Source organism: Aedes aegypti, chromosome 3 (genome assembly GCF_002204515.2).
Source record: "Aedes aegypti strain LVP_AGWG chromosome 3, AaegL5.0 Primary Assembly, whole genome shotgun sequence".
Lineage (NCBI taxonomy): Eukaryota > Metazoa > Arthropoda > Insecta > Diptera > Culicidae > Aedes > Aedes aegypti.
This window is the reverse complement of record NC_035109.1, coordinates 210,435,065-210,454,978: the sequence shown is the minus strand read 5'-3', so window position 1 is coordinate 210,454,978 and position 19,914 is coordinate 210,435,065. Positions and strand designations below refer to the sequence as shown.

The 19,914-nt window shown below is 36.7% G+C and overlaps 1 protein-coding gene across 1 annotated transcript in view; it reads right to left on the bottom strand.

The window, feature by feature from the left end:
- Nucleotides 1–19,914, bottom strand: part of LOC5564087 (rho GTPase-activating protein 26) — a 182,989-nt gene that overhangs the window by 68,905 nt on the left and 94,170 nt on the right. The window contains 2 exon segments of the mRNA XM_021850753.1: nt 2,945–3,118; nt 4,491–4,648. Coding sequence (XP_021706445.1) covers nt 2,945–3,118; nt 4,491–4,648 — 332 coding nt within the window.

Genomic DNA, 19,914 nt, shown 5'->3' with positions numbered 1-19,914 from the left:
AACATGGGAAAAATATGTTTTACGTCAACGTTTATGTTTCGAACGAGCTATCCAATGTTGAACGCCAAAGTGATCCGTCACTGTATCCGTAACTCTGTGGGCATGGTACATTGTTAGAATAATCAAAAGTTATCTGTCAAATCGTACACTTCAGGTTAATTATCAGAACTCCAGGTCTGTAAGACTTCCTGTAAGAGCTGGTGTTCCTCAAGGCAGTATTTTGGGACCAATATTATACAAAATTTTCACAAAGTATGGATATTTTTTCTTCATACTTGCAAAAATGGAAGATTTCTCCTAATGCTTCCAAAACTCAACTAATAATATTCCCACATAAAACAAAACCTCTTTATTTGAAACCTTCAAGTACACATGTTGTCACGGTGACAGGGGTTCCAATAAATTGGTCAGTTGAAGTTAAGTATCTAGGGCTCATGCTAGATAACAATTTAACTTTCAAAAATCACATTGAGGGTATTCAAGCTAAATGTAACAAATATGTAAAATGTCTCTATCCCCTTATTAACCCTTCTACCGGCAGCTTCAATTTTTACCACTAAAAAACTTTTTTTCTCGATATTTTTGCACCGTTTTTCACAGGTCCTCAAAAATCTCTTCTAGTTTGAGAATGTGTGTTGATATTGATAATTGGTTATCTAGTTTCGGAGAAATTCCAAAATTCCTTGGGGGACCGACGCGTAGCCATAAGCCACGTAAATTTCTCAGGCTAAAGAATTTTTATCGTATTTGGACTTTCACTCCACGAAATGATACATTAATGCGAGTATGTTGTGAAAAAATGAAGCCATTTGGTGCATCCGTCTTTGAGTAATGAGCATTTATATTTCTAGTATCACGCTGGACAAATAAAGATCTTGAAAACTCTAAAAAAAACATCATATCGTAATTTTTAGATTTCTCAAAGAATACTGAACCGATTTGAATGATTTTTTCCAGAGTAGCTTCTTATTATCTGGCCTTGTTTTATACATGTTTTATTTATTTGATAAATCGACCAAAAACATAATGGTCACCAAAAACATTTTATATGGAGAATGTCGGTGCCCCAAGGAACATCTGAATATTTTATTTTTGAGATCTTGTGAAAAATGGTGCAAAAATATCGAGAAACAAAAAAGTTATTGCGATTTGAATATTTTTTTAGTTGTAAAAAATGAAGCTGCCGGTAGAGAGGTTAATAAAAAAAAATCAAAACTTCGTCTTAAGAACAAGCTTTTGATATTCAAACAAATTTTCAGGCCAGCCATGTTGTATGCTGTAAAATATGAACTAGCTATTGTATACCAGGACGAAAGCTCTGCAGAGAATTCAAAATAAAATTTTGAAAATGATTCTTCCTCCCTGGTATAGTACCAATCCTCCCTGGTATAGTACCAATGAGTTACATAGAATATCCAATGTTGAAACATTGGAACAAATGTCAAAAAAAATATTTATAATTTCAGGCAAAAATTGTTACAATCTTCTATTGCCACGATTAATAAGTTATATATTTAGGTTGAGTGAAAAAAGCCTTTTTTTTTCCTATAAGCAGGTGAAGTCAACTCACTTGTAAAAAATCTGAACTGCTACGACAAATGAAATGTAATATGTTGTTAACAAAATGTTAATGAAATCTTAGATTTGTTTTACCAAATAAGGTAGATACTAATAAAGAAATTTAAAAAAAAAACGGCCCTCAGCAGAGTCTTGCTGGATAGCTGCGTGTTTAACGCTACGGCTATCAGGAGCCCGCGGATAAGAATACTATCACGTCTAAAGAAAAACCAAGCCAACAATCGTTAAAATAACAAAATCATCCGATTCCTGTAATGAAATCACATCCGCACAATGAAATACGTTCAATATTGAAACATTCGAAGTTCATTTGCCACAAACGAGCACAGGTTATACAGCAAATACACGAATCTACAAATATCCAGTTCTCGCCTACGTATCCTGGCATGAATGAATCCGGGAGATATCATTCGGCGGACGTTCAAAATGGTAGGGTGAAATTGGCGCATGCGATTTCACCAAGATCCAAAACAGAAATTTCCCTCTTGCAGAATGCCCATTAACATTGTCAACCATATCCCGACAGTTAGTCAGTCAGTCAGTGTGCGAGAGCGATGAATTCATCATTCAAAAGCATCCAGTTGACAGTATTGACGGCGACCTGTTAGGTTAGTGTAGGTTGGACCTGTGCCTATTATATAGTTGATGACGACATCAATTCGAACTTGGGAAATGCGTGACACGCGCGAGACATAAAAAAAGGTCGCTCCCTAACTAACGGCTGTGCAGACAAATTACACGTTTAGACGGACAGGAAGGGTGAATGCGCGGTTAATTGGATTGAAAGCATATAGGGATAACAAACATAGAGGATCGTTAGACCAAATCTCATTAACGGAGATAGAATTTCTTCGCTTTAAATGTTCGCGGCAAAGTGTTGGACTGACAAAAAGTTCGTTTAAGCAAAACGTTTCAAAGTTCAGTTCTGCAGTTATTCTGCAGTATTGATAAATAATTGGATATGATTCATGGGAAACCCCTTCTCAAAACGTGCTTAGATGCAATTTAGAATAATGATATTTAGATCGAAAAAAGAGTATTAAAGGATTAAATGTATCGATTTTGCTAATATTAAAATGAATATTGAAGAATATATTGCATTTCAGATTGAAAAATATATCTTATTACGCAGGAAAATATGTTAACATTTTACACGTTAAAATTACTTTTCTGAAAAAATCTATTTGAATTGAAAAAAAAAATATAATGAAAAGTTCTAAAATTTAAAAATAAATGTTCTTTAACTTGATGCCCTTTTTACTCGACCTCTTCAATATTGAGTTAGGAAGAGTTAACTGTAGACAATTTGCATTGCATTTTTTAAATCTTAACAGATGATAATTTGAATCTGACTGAGTACACTTACCTCCACGACTGCAGTTCCCGGCTTTTTGGAGGACATGTTGAGGAACCTTTCTTGCGCCTGGCAAAACTTGGCCGTCTTCTTATCGTACTTCTTCTTGTTCTCCTTCACGCCCCCTATATGACACTTGCGAAACTCCTCCAGAGGCCCCACGATCTGGTCGTGCGCTCGGTCAAGCTGTGTAGAAAGCAAACAAAACGAGAAACAGGAAGGAGGTGAAAAATGAAACATATTATCAAGCGTGGATGATGATGATGTAACTTCGGTTCGGTTCGGTAAATGTTTATATTGCAACACCTTATTGGCCGACTTTGGCGGTTGGCCGACAACAACAAATCACGGTACTCCACAGACCGGTATTATCAGCAAAATATCTCCATAAGATCTGTGCTCACCAGTCGTTTTCTATGACTAAGCTACACGTCTGAGCAAAATATCCGTTATTATTTCGTTTTCACGATTTTTTATCGTACCACTTGCAAAGCACAATTTTTATGTCTCATTTAGAAATCAAAATTTATCGTTTACAACATTTGAACATGATAAACGGTATTAGAATGCTTCAATAATCTATTAAATATTAATGCTCTTGGTGATTACAACGCAAGAAATGCGAAACTCAAAAATTGTTGATCTTTTTATTCAAAACTCCACTTAAAAGTAACAAATATGGAATGATGATAAAATAAAATCCTTGCAAACATCTCAGGATTGCTTTCGATATCTGGACTTGTACCATCAAAACGGCCCTACGATTTTTTTAAATGTTTTCAGACATGCAGGATAGCAATTAGTGTGGGACAAAATTTAGGTTCTCGCTCCAGTCCACTTTTTGAATTTCATTTAGGTCCCATAACAACTGTGCAAAATTTCAGCTCGATCGGAGAAACTATATTTTAGCGCCAGCCGTTCAAAGTTCGTATGGGATTTACTATGGGAAAACTTACTTTTGCAAAGAAAAATCACCAGAGGTCGCCCATTGTCCTCTATAAAAAATCTGAACACAGACCTCGATAGGTATTTTTACGATGAAGAATATTGCCGAAGACCGCGAAACAATCCGACACTTGTGAAAAAAAGTTATTCAATGAAAACCTATTTGCTAGTCTTTGCTTGATAACTTTTTTCACAAGCATCAGATTGCTTTGCGGTCTTCGGCAATGTTGTTCATCGTAGGAATACCTATCAAGAACTGTGTTCAGAATTTTTATAGAGGTCATTGGGCGACCTCTGGCAGTTTTTCTTTGCAAAAGTAAGTTTTCCCATAGTAAATTCCATACAAAATTTGAAAGGCTGGCGCTAAAATATAGTTTCTCCGATCGAGCTGAAATTTTGCACTGTTGTTATGGGACCTAAATGCAATCCAAAAAGTGGACTGGAGCGAGAATCTAAATTTTTCATATAACCGTGTCCCAGGCTATTAGCCATAGAAAACGACAGGTAAGTATAGATTTGATGAAGATTTTTTTTTATAATAACGGTCTGAGAAGCACCGAGCAAACTGAAGCCCGGAAAGAGTTGAACTCAACGAGTAGAGATCGATACTCACCATATGATCGCGTTCTTCTTCAATCGCCGATATGAGCTTACTAAACTGCTTAAGGCTATCTGCTATCACCTGTTCATCGTCGGTTTGCGTCGATCCGATGCACTCGAAGTTGAATTCGTTGAGACTCTTGGACAGAGTTCGCTGCGCCCGGGACAGATCTGTAAAAAGACGGAAATGCGATATTATGTTAGTGCGGTGTAGACACAGACACTCAATAAACTAATTCAACATTTAGGTGCTTCCCATCCGCGATGGAGGCGCGAAGGCAGACACGGAGCATCAACCAACAAGTGGCTCACATGCGTGTTATGAACCTGTGTTGAATCAGTTGTTGGAGGAATTTCTGGTAATTTGCATATTTATCATTTATTTGATAGTACAAAGGTTTTATCTAATGTGTAAATAATATAATTTGTATAAGCTGTGGGGTGGAAGGCGGTTAAAAATAGGAGACAACGTTTGACAATTGCTTTGAATGGCGTTAGAAAGGCGACCATTTTGAAAATATATAAATTGGATAGTTGATAACGCTAGTTTATCCGGCTGTTAGGCCACCCTAATACCAATCAACGTGATTTTTATTAGTCTAATAAAAGTACTTCATTAGGGGAATCAAGGTTTCCTTCCAAATCGCAAAGAAAGAAGACTGTCGCGTTTTGCTGGAAACTCTTAAAGTTTGCAAACTTCTTCTCAAACATCTTGAAGAGAATAAGCACAGTTTTTTACTTATGACGACAAAACTGAACGATTGTTCTAATTCATCTTGAAAGGTCGCTCAAGTGGCTATAAGTCACCTGAAGAGATCAAAAATGGAATGTATGATTTACTTAGGTTTTCTACAGTCCAAGCAATCATTATGAAAAAGAGAACCCGATCTGGCATTCTTCGAAAAGGGCTTCCTCAAGAATATTATTTAGTTCACTTTAACAAATGTAAACTAAATAATATTAGAGCTTTAGAAAGAAAACAAGACTTATGTTCGATGTCCGTGTGACATGGGAACATTTCCAGAAACCTGGAGGAAATTACCAGAACCCCACTCAGTGCCGTCGGTGCCAAAAGTGGGGTCATGGTACAACAAATTGCCGCATGGATGCTAAATGCATGATTTGCGGAGGTTCTTCTCACGCTAAGGACGTCTATCCCGTGAAGGAAAATACCACCAAATTTATATAACATCTACTCCGCCTCTTCGTCTACCGAAAATTATAACGGAAAATCAATAAATGTACCCATTTCAAGTGATATGTCTGCCCCTGATTTTAATTTTCTAACTGAACAATTGAATCTAATGATTGATGCAATGCTCAAAGCCACCACTATGACTGAAGCAGTCCAAGTTGGTGTAAAATTTACAAATCAAATTGTTATTGGATTACGTTTTTCTAATGGATCCAAATAATAATTTAAATATTTTGACTTGGAATGATTGTTCCTTGAATGGTAAAGAGGACGAGCTGTTTAATGTTCTTACAGCTAATAACTTGCATATAGCAGTTATTACTGAAACATATTTAAAACCTGGATCCAAACTTAATAAAGATCCTAACTTTTTTGTTTATCGTAATGATCGACTTGATGGGGCATGTGGGGGTGTTGCAATCATCATTCATAGGCGTATAAAACATCAACTGTTTTCGTCATTTGAAACTAAAGTTTTTGAAACTTTAGGCGTTTCGGTTGAAACACAGCTTGGTAAATATACTTTCATAGCTGCTTATGCTCTGGACAGCAAGTTAATTTGTTTCAAACTGACTTGCGAAAATTGACTCGCAATAAGTCAAAAAATGTTGTCATTGGTGACTTTAATGCCAAACATCGGTCATGGAATAATTCTCAAAGTAATTCCAACGGCAGAATTTTATATGATGAGTGCTCTTCAGGATATTTATCACTCAATACCCTAATAGCCCTGCGTGTTTTTCCTCTTCTAGAAATCCAGCTACGATTGATTTGGGCTTAACCGACTCTAGTCATCTATGTAGCCAATTAGTTACTCATGCTGATTTTGATTCTGATCATGTCCTGTTGCATTTCAAATATTTCATGAAGCGATTCTCAATCCTATCAGCTCCACTTTCAATTATTTTCGAGCCGACTGGAATATATATGAAACATATATTGACTCTAATCTTGATGTTAACATTTCTTTAGAAACTAAACTTGATATTGACAATGCTCTTGAAACTTTAACAAATTCCATTGTTGAAGCCAGGAGCATTGCAATTCCAGAATGTGAAGTAAAATTTGAATCCGTGATTATAGACGATGATCTTAAACTCTTGATCCGTCTTAAAAACGTGAGGAGAAGGCAATTTCAACGCACTCACGATCCTGCTATGAAAATTATATGGCAGGATTTTCAGGAAGAAATCAAGAAATGTTTTTCACAAGAAACGAAAATTTTGAAAATAAAACAGGCTTTGGAAAGTTTAACGATCATTGACACACCAGCCATAATTTCATCCCATTTATTCGCCTGCATTCATACAACACACATGACATTCATCGTTCGTTGAAGACAACGAACCATGAACGAAAACAAGACAGACAAACACCACCCACTGTTTGGCGCCGATCACTGTGTGTCAACAGTTGTAACATTCGTTAATCCACTCTCATTCTGATCAAGAAACAGAGGCAAATATTTATTATTTTCTGTGGTATGTTTGCATCCAAAGGGGTGTTCAATGGTCCAATAGATTATAATTAGGTTGTTAAAGGCTGCATTATCAGTTAACATAAAAGTTGTTACCAATTTTACGCAAAACATAAATCACCCGAACGATTCGATACGGTTGCAGTCTGAGAGAGTTGCTGCTCTTGAACGCTCTCGTGCCACGTACCAAACGAGAGAGTGAATGTTTACATTCATAGGAATCTCCGAATGGGATGTGCCACGAACTGCAATGGTTCGCGAACTGTAACACTCTCCGAATATGGTTCGATCAGCTTATTCTGATCGAAATCCAAACACTGAAATAAATTTCTCAATTGGACCCTGGCTCTAAGCCCTTCTGGAAATTATCGAATACCAATAGTCCAATACCAACATTGAAAGAGAAAAACAATTGCGAAAAAGCTCAACAACTTGCTATGCAGTTTGAAAGCGCACACAATTTCAATTTAGGACTTACTAGTCCAATTGAAAATCAAGTTATTCAGGAGTTCGAAAATATTCTCAATCAAGAGAACATTTTCGAAAATTCCTGGAAGACTGATTTGGAAGAAGTGAGAACTATTATTAAAAAAAAAATCAAAAATATGAAAGCTCCTGGTAGAGTGTCCATTTCCTGGCCATTTTGCTCGTCCTGAAGTTTAGGTGTACTTTCAAATTTGCTTTAGGATAATAACCCCGGCGAATGTTGAAGAGAGAATCATTGAAACTTTGCTACTAGACAAATAAAAATATGTGTTTCTTACTTGGTAAATGGGTCTTTTCATGAAAATAATTACTCGTTTATTCTCTTTTTCATAATGTTTTTCTATTTTATCAAATAAGGCTTGATAGTGATGAAAAACGTCATTCTTTTTCATGGTTTTCAGCAAATTCTACTCTTTTCGGGAATCCAGGGATTCCTGGGATGTCAGGATAAAAATCCCGGGAAACGGGAAATCCCTAAATTTATCAAATCCCGGGATTTTTTGTCCGGGGTTGTCCCGGGATGGACACTCTAGCTCCTGGCGATGATGGAATTTTCTACATCCTCATCAAGAAACTTCCAGAAAGTAGCTTATCTTTCATAGTTGATATATTTAACAAATGTTTTCAATGAGCATATTTTCCTAACAAATGGAAAAATGCTAAGGTTGTACCAATTAAAAAAAACTTTAATTTACCAACATACATTGTTAGAATAATCCAAAGAATAAATAAATTCAAAACACTGACTGGTTGACAGTTGATCGTCGAGTTAATCGTTTTGACCGTTCTGTTTTTATCAAATAAAAATTACAAAATGTGTTGACAAAATCGGAACATACCTGTACACTGGATACTCGCAATTGTGCATAACCCGTATTTTACTGACCCTGTTCATTCAACATTTCTGCAGCATACATTGAGCTGCCTGCCCGTCTACAAGTCATTCCCCATTCTTCCGATCCATTTTGGTAGGGTTCTTAAGCTAGAGACACTTGAGTAAGTGGCTTAGTGCCGTATGCTTCTGCCATTCTTTCCTGCAATACCAACCTAGTAGTAAACACATGATCGATCAGTTGCACCAGAGTGAACGAACGGGCAGAAAGCAAAATTGCGGGAATTCCTATCTTGCTCCTGACCTCATTTGTTTATTTTATGGTCGGTTTTATGAACATCATTAGGTCCGCTCGCTTCTCAGGGGCCGAAGAAATACAGTTCACATGTCAATTTTCCTATGATCGCATTTTGTAGAGCCCAGCTGGCAAATCGAGCGATTTGCGATCGGCTAATGCGGCTTTAGTTTGTTTTGATTTATACTGATTGTGAGATATTTTTTCGGATGGAATTTTACGATACTGACTGGCGCTTGAGAAATCTTCTGAGTGCACACATGGTTTGCGATGATTATGGTCATTAAATGAGAGGAACATGTGTTTATACAAAGCATGACGTCGTTTGGGTTATATGGTTATGGTTTGTTGACGTAACACAATGTAGTTCATTTTTTCCTAATTTACAGTAGCATTTGGAAAAAAGGGTAAATTTCCGGCACGTTGCTGATTTGTGTAAATTGAGGTCAAGTACATACACAACGAACGGAATTAGGAGCGATAAAGTTGACCTTAGAGCCGTTTTTCGGCAGCCTATTCAATGCACCAATAAAAATGAAAACACTCTGTTTCATAATAATTTGACGGGCAAAGTGGTGTAAATGACATTTTGGTAGGGTTTTGGTTGGTTTTGAATTAGGTAAACTGAAATAATCTACTGTTCTAAAGCTTTCCAACATGTTTAGGTATTTTTTCCGTCCAACAGAAAAAATGAATAAATAATACGTATATATAACATTTACTTGTTTTATTTTTGTTTTCCATACATGGAATAATTTTTTTTTTAACTAAACAGTTGATTTTTTTAAACTAGGTTTTGGTTACTTACACTTCTTTGCTGCTAACCCCCTCATTTGTAGCATGTTCCATAAATAAAAAGGGTAGCTCCATAGGTAGCTTAAGTGTACCAGTGAAACCACGTTTCTTACTTAAAACACGAAAATTCTGTGAAATCTCATGCCAATCATTTTCGCCTTATTATTTACGTTCAACTAAGCCATAGAGTATTTAAATTGGTCGAATAACGACAGAGATATCAACAAACATGATTTGCATGCGTCGTAGGTGAACCCAAACTTTTGCACGGGAGTGTACACAGAGGTCTAACAGACGCTATACTCAGGATCAGTAGCATCCTCAATATGTACTGATGCTCTCATTACTATAACAAACAATAACGGCGCCGGCTACGTTCGCATGCAGGTCAATTTAGAAATGTTAAGGAAATGTTGACGTTTTACTTGCTCTAAGCAAATCCTCTATCCTTCACAAGAAAACACTGGAAGTTTGGATTTGGGATGCAATTGTTTGTTTACAGGATTCGTCTTGGTATACGGGATAAATTCATTTTATATTACAGTCGCCTCTCTACATCTCGATTACGAAGGGACCATCGAGATAGGGAGAGATCGAGACAAAGAACAAATTTTTGATGAATACTAGATTGAAAAACACTCCGTTGCCAAGAAAGTAATACACAAACAGACGTCACTTTGCGCTCCTAATTTGTTTTGAATTCCAAAACATTGGTCTAGTAACCTTCGATATTGGTCATATCGACGGAGAGAAAATTGAGAACGAAAAATCAACAGAATTACATCGAGATATGGAGATATCGAGATAAGGAGGATAACGAGATATGGAAAGTAAAAATGTATGCAGACTGAAGGGACTTATGAAATAATCGACATAGGGAGAGATTTCGAGATGTGGAGAGTCGACTGTAAATGCATGGGCATAAGCATAGATGGCAACTTTTTTCTTCGCCCGCACAACGCGAACCGAACGGGATTATACCGGATTTCGACGATCGCCCCACAGGAGCGTGCAACATAATCAATGAATAAACACTACTCGTAAAAATCGTTGATATAACAATTCGTCGAAAAGTAAAAATATTGAACGAAAAGTAAATTTCTTGGAAGAATGATTTTTTCCCGAAAGAATAAATAATACACTCTATGCCAAACGATGTTTGTAGTATATTTATTCAAACTGGATGTGGAAAAAGAATCCTGGAAAACAATTCCAAATTTCTGTAGAAAATTGACTTCTCTTGACGTAAGGACCTTCGACGTTTTGTACCTTTTAACATTTTTAGATTACGCGTTCTGACCAGTGTTTGGAATTGAATTCGAATAAGCCGATCGAACCATATTCGGAGAGTATAAGAGTTCGTGAACCATAACAGTTCGTGGCACATCGCGATGGACCAACGCACGATTTCACACTCGATTACTTTTTCAAATCGACGTAAGTAACTTCCATACGGTTTTGAGAAAATTAATTCAGGAAAATCACAACCTGTCTTCTAAAACTGTTTTAAAATGAATCACTTTTTTTAACATTTTTTCGACGTGTACATTGCTTAAATTTTGCATACAATGAGCTCGCGTTCAAAAACTATGGAGTTCCTAGTATTTCACACAAGAATTTTATGACGAAATGATAAGCCGTTTTATTCAGTTACTTGCGACGTTTTTCTACCAGTGTAAAATCGACTCAAGTAGTGTTTTGTTTTGATTCGTGGTTAAGTCACTTTGTCTCTCCATACAGAGGGGTGGCGAAAGTAGTAGTTAGGTTGCGAAAGTTGAAAATCTTACTTTTGTCGTTTTGTAAATCCGAAAATTAAACGTTCTAAAAGTGAAAAATCGAGTTGATTCAGAGCGAAACGTGTAGAATTTCGTCTGCGAAACACGTGGGATCGATAAAGTAAGTTTGTAAACTTTTTTGACTTGAGTCTATATGAATAAGTTTTCGAGATTTGACGTTTGAGCGGTGCCGAATTCATTGGATTCCATGGTGACATAAATAACAAGGCACCGCTTAAACGTTAGAAAATGAACGCGTGCATTTGTCGTTTGTATGACATTTGCCAGAAAACTATTTGCCAAAATCAATTTGCCAGAATGATTTTTGCCAGAAAACCATTCCCCAGAATGTACCATTCGCCAGAAAGCCATTCCCCAGAATGGACCATTTGTCAGAAAACCATTCCCCAGAATCATTTTTTGTAATTCGTTTTAACCTTGATATCAATTGATCGACATATTTGTGAAGATGCATCGAAGCCAAACCTCAAATTTTCAAGAGCGCAAATCTAGAGACTAAAACAGCCATTCCAGCTGAAAATTTAGCGATTGGTCACCACCAGCGTGTGACCAATCGATTAAGTTTTCAGCTCAAACCGCTGGCTGGTTCTCGAGGTTTATGCTCTTGAAAATTTGAGGTTTGGCTTCGATGCATCTTCACCTCAAGCCTACCGAAATTTTCGATATTTGTCATTTTTGTATCTTGAATATACTCATATTATTTGCACTTATAGCATGAAACATTGTGTAGTCAACTTTCACATTATTTACCTCAAGAGGATTAGACTACTAGCACTGCACAGTTGCAGCGCAAAATTAATTAAAATTTAGCGTCACTTCTACAGTATTTCACTCGCATCGTAAATATTGCTCCAAATAATGTTTATATATTTGTAATATTATAACAAGTATAAAACAACGTAACTGATAGATCCGTGTTATTTAGTCTATGTTGTTAAAATCCTTCGCATACAATTTTATGCAATGTTCACTACTTACATAGCTGGTCTGAGAACAAAAAAGCTGAAACGTTTTACACGAATTAGTTTAGTTGAATAATTTCTGAAATATGAATAGTATATCTTTGCGGAAAAAAATTGCAAAACAACTGAAAAGAACAGCCTTTGAGTGAAAGAAGGGAAAATTATGTTTGAAATATGATCACTTTAGCGCCAATAATCATTGGAACAATATGACTCAAATGACTACCCAATGTTCTTTCGGTCATATATTTAAATACATTATTTAGTCCTTAAAAAGAACGTTAAACTGTTTTACTCTTAATAATTTGAACCGCATTATTTATTGTTTTAAAGTAGTTTTACAACATTTTCGACAGGCTGCCGGAACTCTTCAATCTTCAGTGTTTACCCTGGCTGCTAGTTTTAGCTATCTGGAACCGGAGATATTTTGAAATTCTTAGCAGGACTGCTACGTGGCCATGATTAATGGTGGAAACCAAAAAAACACACATATATTAGTTTCTCATATTCTGTCGCTTGCTCTATGACACAAGTCGAAGATTAATGTTTTCGGAATCACTCGAGTAATCTTCAATGAGAAATTAGATGAAGGCCATGGTAAATATTCCATTATTGAATCACTTTCAATTTAGTTTTCTGTTTTATTTGAGGACATATATTGATTTTCCATTTCCCGATATTTGCATTTTTTTACATAAATCCTTTTTACAGACATTTTTAAATTGAGATGACATAACCTTGTTTACATTACTTCCATTCCTTCTGTTAACTGCAGGCAGAAACACACAGTACAATTATAAAGACTAGCCAATAATATAAAGAAGGGTAAATCTCCTATGAAGCATATAAGTCCTTGAATTAGTTAGCCCTAAAGAACAGCCTAATCTTCAAAGAAGGGAAAATCATTAATAGAATGTTGAAAATACAGTTGCCTATAAGGGGTTGTCCATTAACAACGTGGTCAATTCTTTCGGATTTTTTACCTCCACGGGGTCTTTCGTCCATACAAAAATTTAAAAAGAATTGTTTGTATCGTGGTCATTGGCCAGGCCCCCTTCCATCCTCCCATAAATGATCACATGGTTAATGGACAACCCCTAATAGCTTGTATAAAGTTGATGACTATTTTAACATAAAAAAACAGTTATTTCTCAGAAACTATGAAAACCTCGGAAATCTATTACACCTTCTTCTTCTTATCTTGTGTTACGTCCCAACTGGGACAGAGCCAAATCTACGCTTTGTGTTCTTACGAGCTCCTCCACAGTTATTAACTGAGAACTTTTATTGGCAATTGATCATTTTTGCATGTGTATAACGTATTGCCGATATGAATATGCTCTATGCCCTGGGACATCGAGAAAATTTTCAATCCAATAAAATCTTCGCCCGGTGGAATTCGAACTCACGTCCGTCAGCTTGCTGAATAGCTGCATGTTTACCCCTACAGCTATCTATATAATAAGTTTATGATATCATTATTGGTTTAAAACATTTTATCAAACAAAAAGCTTAAAAACTTACGTCACAATTATTTTGCATATGATTATGTATCGTACGCTGAATATCATAATGATTCGAAAGATTTTACACACCTAAATATTGCTACACAAAGCAAAGTAATGTAGTAATATTTTTTCTGGGAAATGGTCTTTCTGGGGAATGACTTTCTGGGGAATGGTCCATTCTGGCAAATGGTTTTCTGGCAAATGATCCATTTTGGCAAATTGATTCTGGCAAACGGCTTTCTGGCAAATGTCATACAACCCATTTGTCGATTGCAGAACCTTATGAATGTTGCTATTCACTCTCTCGTTTGGTATGTGGCGAAAGAGCGTTAAAGAGCAGCAACTCTCATAGACTACAACGGTGTCGAGCCATTCGAGTGATTGTATAAAATTGGTAATAACTTTTATATTTTCTGATAATGATACTAATCTATTGGATAATCGAACACTCCTTTGGTTGCAAACATAGGACAGAAAATGGATAATATTCGCCTCTGTTTCTTGATCAGAATAAGAATGTATCAGCGAATGTTACAACTGTTGACACATAGTGATCGGCGCCATGCAGTGGGTGGTGTGTGTCTGTCTTTATTCCTTTCGTGGCTCGTTACCTGCCACGAACGATAAATGACATGCGTGTTGTGTGAATACAAGCGGATAAATGGGATTAAATCATGGCTCGTTAAATTTTCCTTTGCCTGGTTCTGGCATTCGACATTTAATCTTTCGACATTTTGGCATGCGACATATGGTTCTTTTAAAAGTTTAAAGCAATGCACCATAAAAAAAAATCCATATAAAACTCAAACTGAACCATAATTATCGCGTGATGAAGCGATCACTTCTAACGGGGTAAGGCAATTCAAATAAATTTGAATATCATTGATAATACGTACAAATGCTATGGCTCGATAGTGTTTATAGAGCAGAAGCGATATGAACAACATTCCCGTACAAACTACCATCATCCCATATAACACTTAGCAACACACGATTATACTGCGCAAAGAGTGTAATGTCTCCCACACACACGGTAGTAGCAGCAATTATAACAACAGCAGCGACATCGCACATCGGCACCTGTCAAAGTTCACTCACTGAGAGCCTTCTAGTGAGTGAGCGATTGCATACCAGGAAGTGAGTGAGCGACTAGACATGAACAGCTTACGCGTCGATCATCAATCATAATTGCCATCATCATCGTCATCACTTGCAATTGAAAGCAGCGCCAAGGATGTAGATGTTTCCAGAACACGTGGCGCGTAGTATAAATACGCGTGGTGTGCGCGGATGAAGTCAGTTCTATTTTCAAATTCTTAAAGTGAAGTACTAGTTAAGTGTAAAAGTGTTTGCACTTGAAATAAATTGAAGTGTTAAACCAGTAAAACTTGCCTAGTGCTTTCTTCGCGTACGGAAAGTTCCGTTTTTCGTACATTTGGCAAGCCAGAAGGCGAGGCAAGTTTCACGTCAGTCGCGACGCAAGTCGTTTTAGTGTCAGCGCGTCAGACGTCGGTTGTTATTCCAGTCAGACACAAGCAGCTGAGGATTTCAACGGCGTCACCAGCCGGCGGTACATTTGTGTTTAGCCACAACATTTGAGTAGTTCGGAACAACGTTTCGCAACAGCTTTCGGCATGACGGAGCTTAAACGACAGCGTGGAGTTATTCTCGGACGCCTGACACGGATCGAGGTATTCATTCGAGACATCGAATCCAAGCCATCAAGTCTCGTGTGGATGGGAAGCAATTCCATCTGAAAACATCCAATGGGATGGTCTTTCAATTAGAAAAAAAGAGCAGGCAGACCCGGTTGTTGAGATAGGTGACCTTATTCTGTTGAACTCGGAGCTAGGCTGGGTAGTTTCCGGAAGCTGCACACAATGGACCGATGCACGAGTTCGTTTTTTGATGTTTGAGCGGTGCCGTGTTATTTGCGTGACCATGGCAACGAGTGAATTCGGCACCGCTCAAACGTCAAATTAGTGAACTCGTACATCGGTCCATGGATGATTTATTGAATGATTTTTCAGTCTATCTAAAATCTGTTTTCGTTTTTGATTTTATCTTTCACTTTACCCATTGAGAGAAGATTTGGAAGTGTATTTTCTGATTTTATGATACAGTCAACGAGTTCAAAATGTTTGCAATGAAAACTTTTACAGTGTCAAAGTTGAGGTGCGATTCTTCTCAGGTCTTGTCTCGAATATTCGTTTATGTCAAAAGAAATAATGGGTTCACATCTGAAGCGCTGGAGTCCCGAAGGCATTCCAGCTATAACTGCTTATTCTGGAGAACCATGATTGAGCCTACATATAAGTGAGGTTAACGGCTTTATCTTGTTGAAAACTTATGAATTGGCATTGGTCGAAGTAGTTTTTAATCAAAGGAACAAATTTCATCCCCTTAACTTTTTCACCCCCTCCATCTTTTGAGACAGAACAAATCTTCATTTGCAACCATTAGACTAAAAGTGGAAAGTTTATAAGCGGAGTGTAAACCAATCAAATGCATTTTCTGACTCATAGAAATTGAAACATTCGAACTTGTTTATTATAGTTCATAAACGTTGGTGAAAAAATAAGAGAAAAAATTTCATGTGCGACGAAGTCATGTCAGAGTATACTATGGTAAACAAAATTTAGGAACCGTAAATAAACCACGTAAATAAGGCTGCTCAAATACCAGGATCCATATGAATTTTAAAATTTGTGTATGGACAAAGGACCACGAGGGGTAGGGGATGGTCTGAAAATCCAAAACAATGACCATGTGCTTAAAAGATAGCCCCTTACATTTACTAACAAAACAATAAAAATAAGGTTAGTGTCTATTCAATTCAAGTTCACACTATTATCCCATTTTTTATGGGCCATACTGTTTTTATCGTAAATTGGTAAACATGATCGCATAGAGCCATTAATTTTGGAATTGTGAATTAATCGACTTAGGTGTCCGGTAGCCATGCTGAAGATGTCTGGGTTCGTTTCCCGGTCGGTCCAGGATATTTTCGTAATGGAAGATTCCATAACTTCCTTGGGCATAGAGTATCATCGTACCTACCACACGATATACGATTGCGAAAATGGCAACCAAGGCAAAGGAAGCTCTCAGTTAATAACTGTGGAAGTGCACTTACAAGGGAAGGTCACGATGGTGTTACACGGGGTTTTCAACCGGACTATTTTTGTTAGATTCTACATGTCGAAACATGAAAAACCCCAAAGCCTTTCGGGTGATGAGCCAGTGGTGTAGCCAGGAGGGGCTCTCAAAGGGTCAATTTTGTACGAATATAATATTATTGAGTCAATTGAAAACTTGCCAAAAAGAAAATTTCTCAGTATTTATTGTGATATTGTGATAGTAATAAACAGAATGGACATTAATGTATATTTATGATGTATTTTTATGTCATAGGCGTAACTAGCATGGAATATGGATACCAAAACAAATTGGGTTTTATTGGAATAGTATACCAAGAAGAAACCCATCCTGATTGCGCCTATGGAATAAAAAAATACATCTTAAACATACATCAATGTCAATTATGTTCTCTACCGTCACAATTTACTCTGAAAAAATATTTTTGCAAATTTTCAGTTAGTTCAATAATATTATACATGTACAAAATTGCCCCTTTTAGAGCTCCTCCTAGCTACATCACTGGCCTATCACCCGAAAGGCTTTGGGGTTTTTCATATTTCGACATGTAGAATCTAACAAAAATAGTCCGGTTGAAAACCCCGGGTAACACCATCGTGACCTTCCCTTGTTAGAACACTACGCTGAATAGCCGGCTCTGTTCCAGTGGGGACGTTAATGCCAAGAAGAAGAAGGTTTCCGCTACATCAACCCACATTCTGTGTTTTCTATGGAGAATGCTTTTATATTAATAGTATATTTTAAAGTTATTTACTGGTACAATTATCTGCTCTAAATTGAAAAAAAAATGCTTCTACCGGTGCCACTGAGATTGTTATAATTAAGGGATTCATGGAACAGTTTTCGATATTTTATGGAGAATTTTTATTTTCTCATAGTCACAAAAACCTTTTGTCATTTTTCATATAATACTAAGGCAGATCTTCAATTGGATATGATTGTAAAAAAAAAAACAACTCAAATAGTTGACAAAACCGGCACCGCTTGAGCGAGGCATCATCGGCTGCTTCCCTAATCTCCCGATTGTAATGTCGATCATATCTTATATAGAACGTTGTTGTTCAGAGCATCCATCTCGGGTAGTCTGTATTCCAAAGTTTGCGCAACTCAAACGAACAGTTTCCTGCGTTGCTTTTTTTTCGGATGTACTTTCAGACACATTAAATTGTAATATACCAAGATCTAAAGAACGTCATCACGGACGGATCTCACGAAGCAGCCAATTGTTAGATTGAGTGTGGGGGAGATGAGCTGAGCTCTCTCGCTATCTGCACCCGACCAACCGACCATATATAACAAAAACGGTAGGACGTGGGACGTGAATTGCGGATTTTAGCAAGGGAGACTAGCAAAAAAAGCATCGTCGATGCTGACACAATTCGCCGGAAAGGTAAATTAGCGTGAGTGGTGCTTGTGCTTTTGCGGCGTATCGTTGCACAGTGAGATTGAATTCGAAAAATGGGTAATTTTATAAACCGTCTAAAGACGAATAGCAATAGAAGTGAAAAACGCATGTTTGTAATAGCTTAATTTGACAATAATTCGCTATAGAAATTCCCTATTCATATACTGAAGTTCAATATGAATTTCATGTCGATCAACAACATAAAAACGGTAATGCTTCAAACATTAGTATGATTATGTTCTAGGAAAACTTATGTTGAGCAAATATAGAAAATGTTTATATAAAATATTCCTCCATTTGTCACGTTTTTGTATTGAAATCCAGCCGTCTTGGGATGATATTGAATGTTGAAGTTTAAGTAATTAAAAAAACTTTCTATGTGTAATAGATGTATTGCTTCCAATTAATCTAAAATTGACAAAACCGTATTCTGATAGATTTGTAAAACTTAATATTTTGATGCGTCGTTTGGGTGAAACTTGTTGATGAACTTTACCCTCTGTGCGTTTTTGGGCTCCTCAATTTTATTTCGTTTTCTACCCGTTTATCCCGCGTCTATTCGCTGCGCTTTATAGAAAAGTTGTCGTGAGTGGGTTGATGGGTTCATAATTACCAATCGTGTGTCATCTAGAAATCATATGGGTGACCTAGATTCATTGGGGCTCAATATCATGTGACTGATTTAGGATAATTATTTCTGGATAAATAAAGATCAACCGATGAGTATTCTCAATTGATAAAATGGTTGAAATTATCTGTTCATTTTGGATTTCATTCCTATTTTAGAAGAATACATATCTTTGTAATATATTACCTGCTAGATTCCAGAATTTTTGGAAACAAACTATTCAAAACAGTTCATATCAATGTTCCTAATTTGTAATTTTGCATCACATTTTTCTCATATAATTCTGTTAAACATACACATATAACATGTGTGTGTTTTCGGAAAATCTTGAAATGTTGATGAAGAGAAATCAACAATAAAATAATAAAATTGAATGTTTTTCATTCATTACTTATGTCTTAGCTCAGAGGCAGGCTTTGTCAGAAAGTGAACATAACGACACGACAAAAACAAAAAAGGATGAGAGAACGTAGTTTTTCTTTTCATTTCAATGGAAGCCAAAAAAATTAACACGATAAGTGTTAACATGGTGAAAAACTCATTCAACTGCATAAAACCGGGATGATCTCAAACCCCTAGATTGCCGCCTTAGTTTTTTACTCTAATCAGTTCGCATCTGCACAGTTGTCATGGGATGGATTTTGGGTTAGTAGGATAAAGTAAGGATTTAGTATTTAGACACCTTTGATTGGTGATACGGGTTTAGGGACAAAATGTCGAAAGACAAAACGTCGAAAGGGACAAAACATCGAAAGGACAAAACGTCGAAAACGGCGAATGTTACACATTGCTAGCTGGACTTCTTTTTTTTCACATCGAGGTGCATTTTGCTATGCATAACGTTCGGCAAATAATGAATTATTTATTCTTCTGAAGAAGAATCATTCTTTCAAGAAATT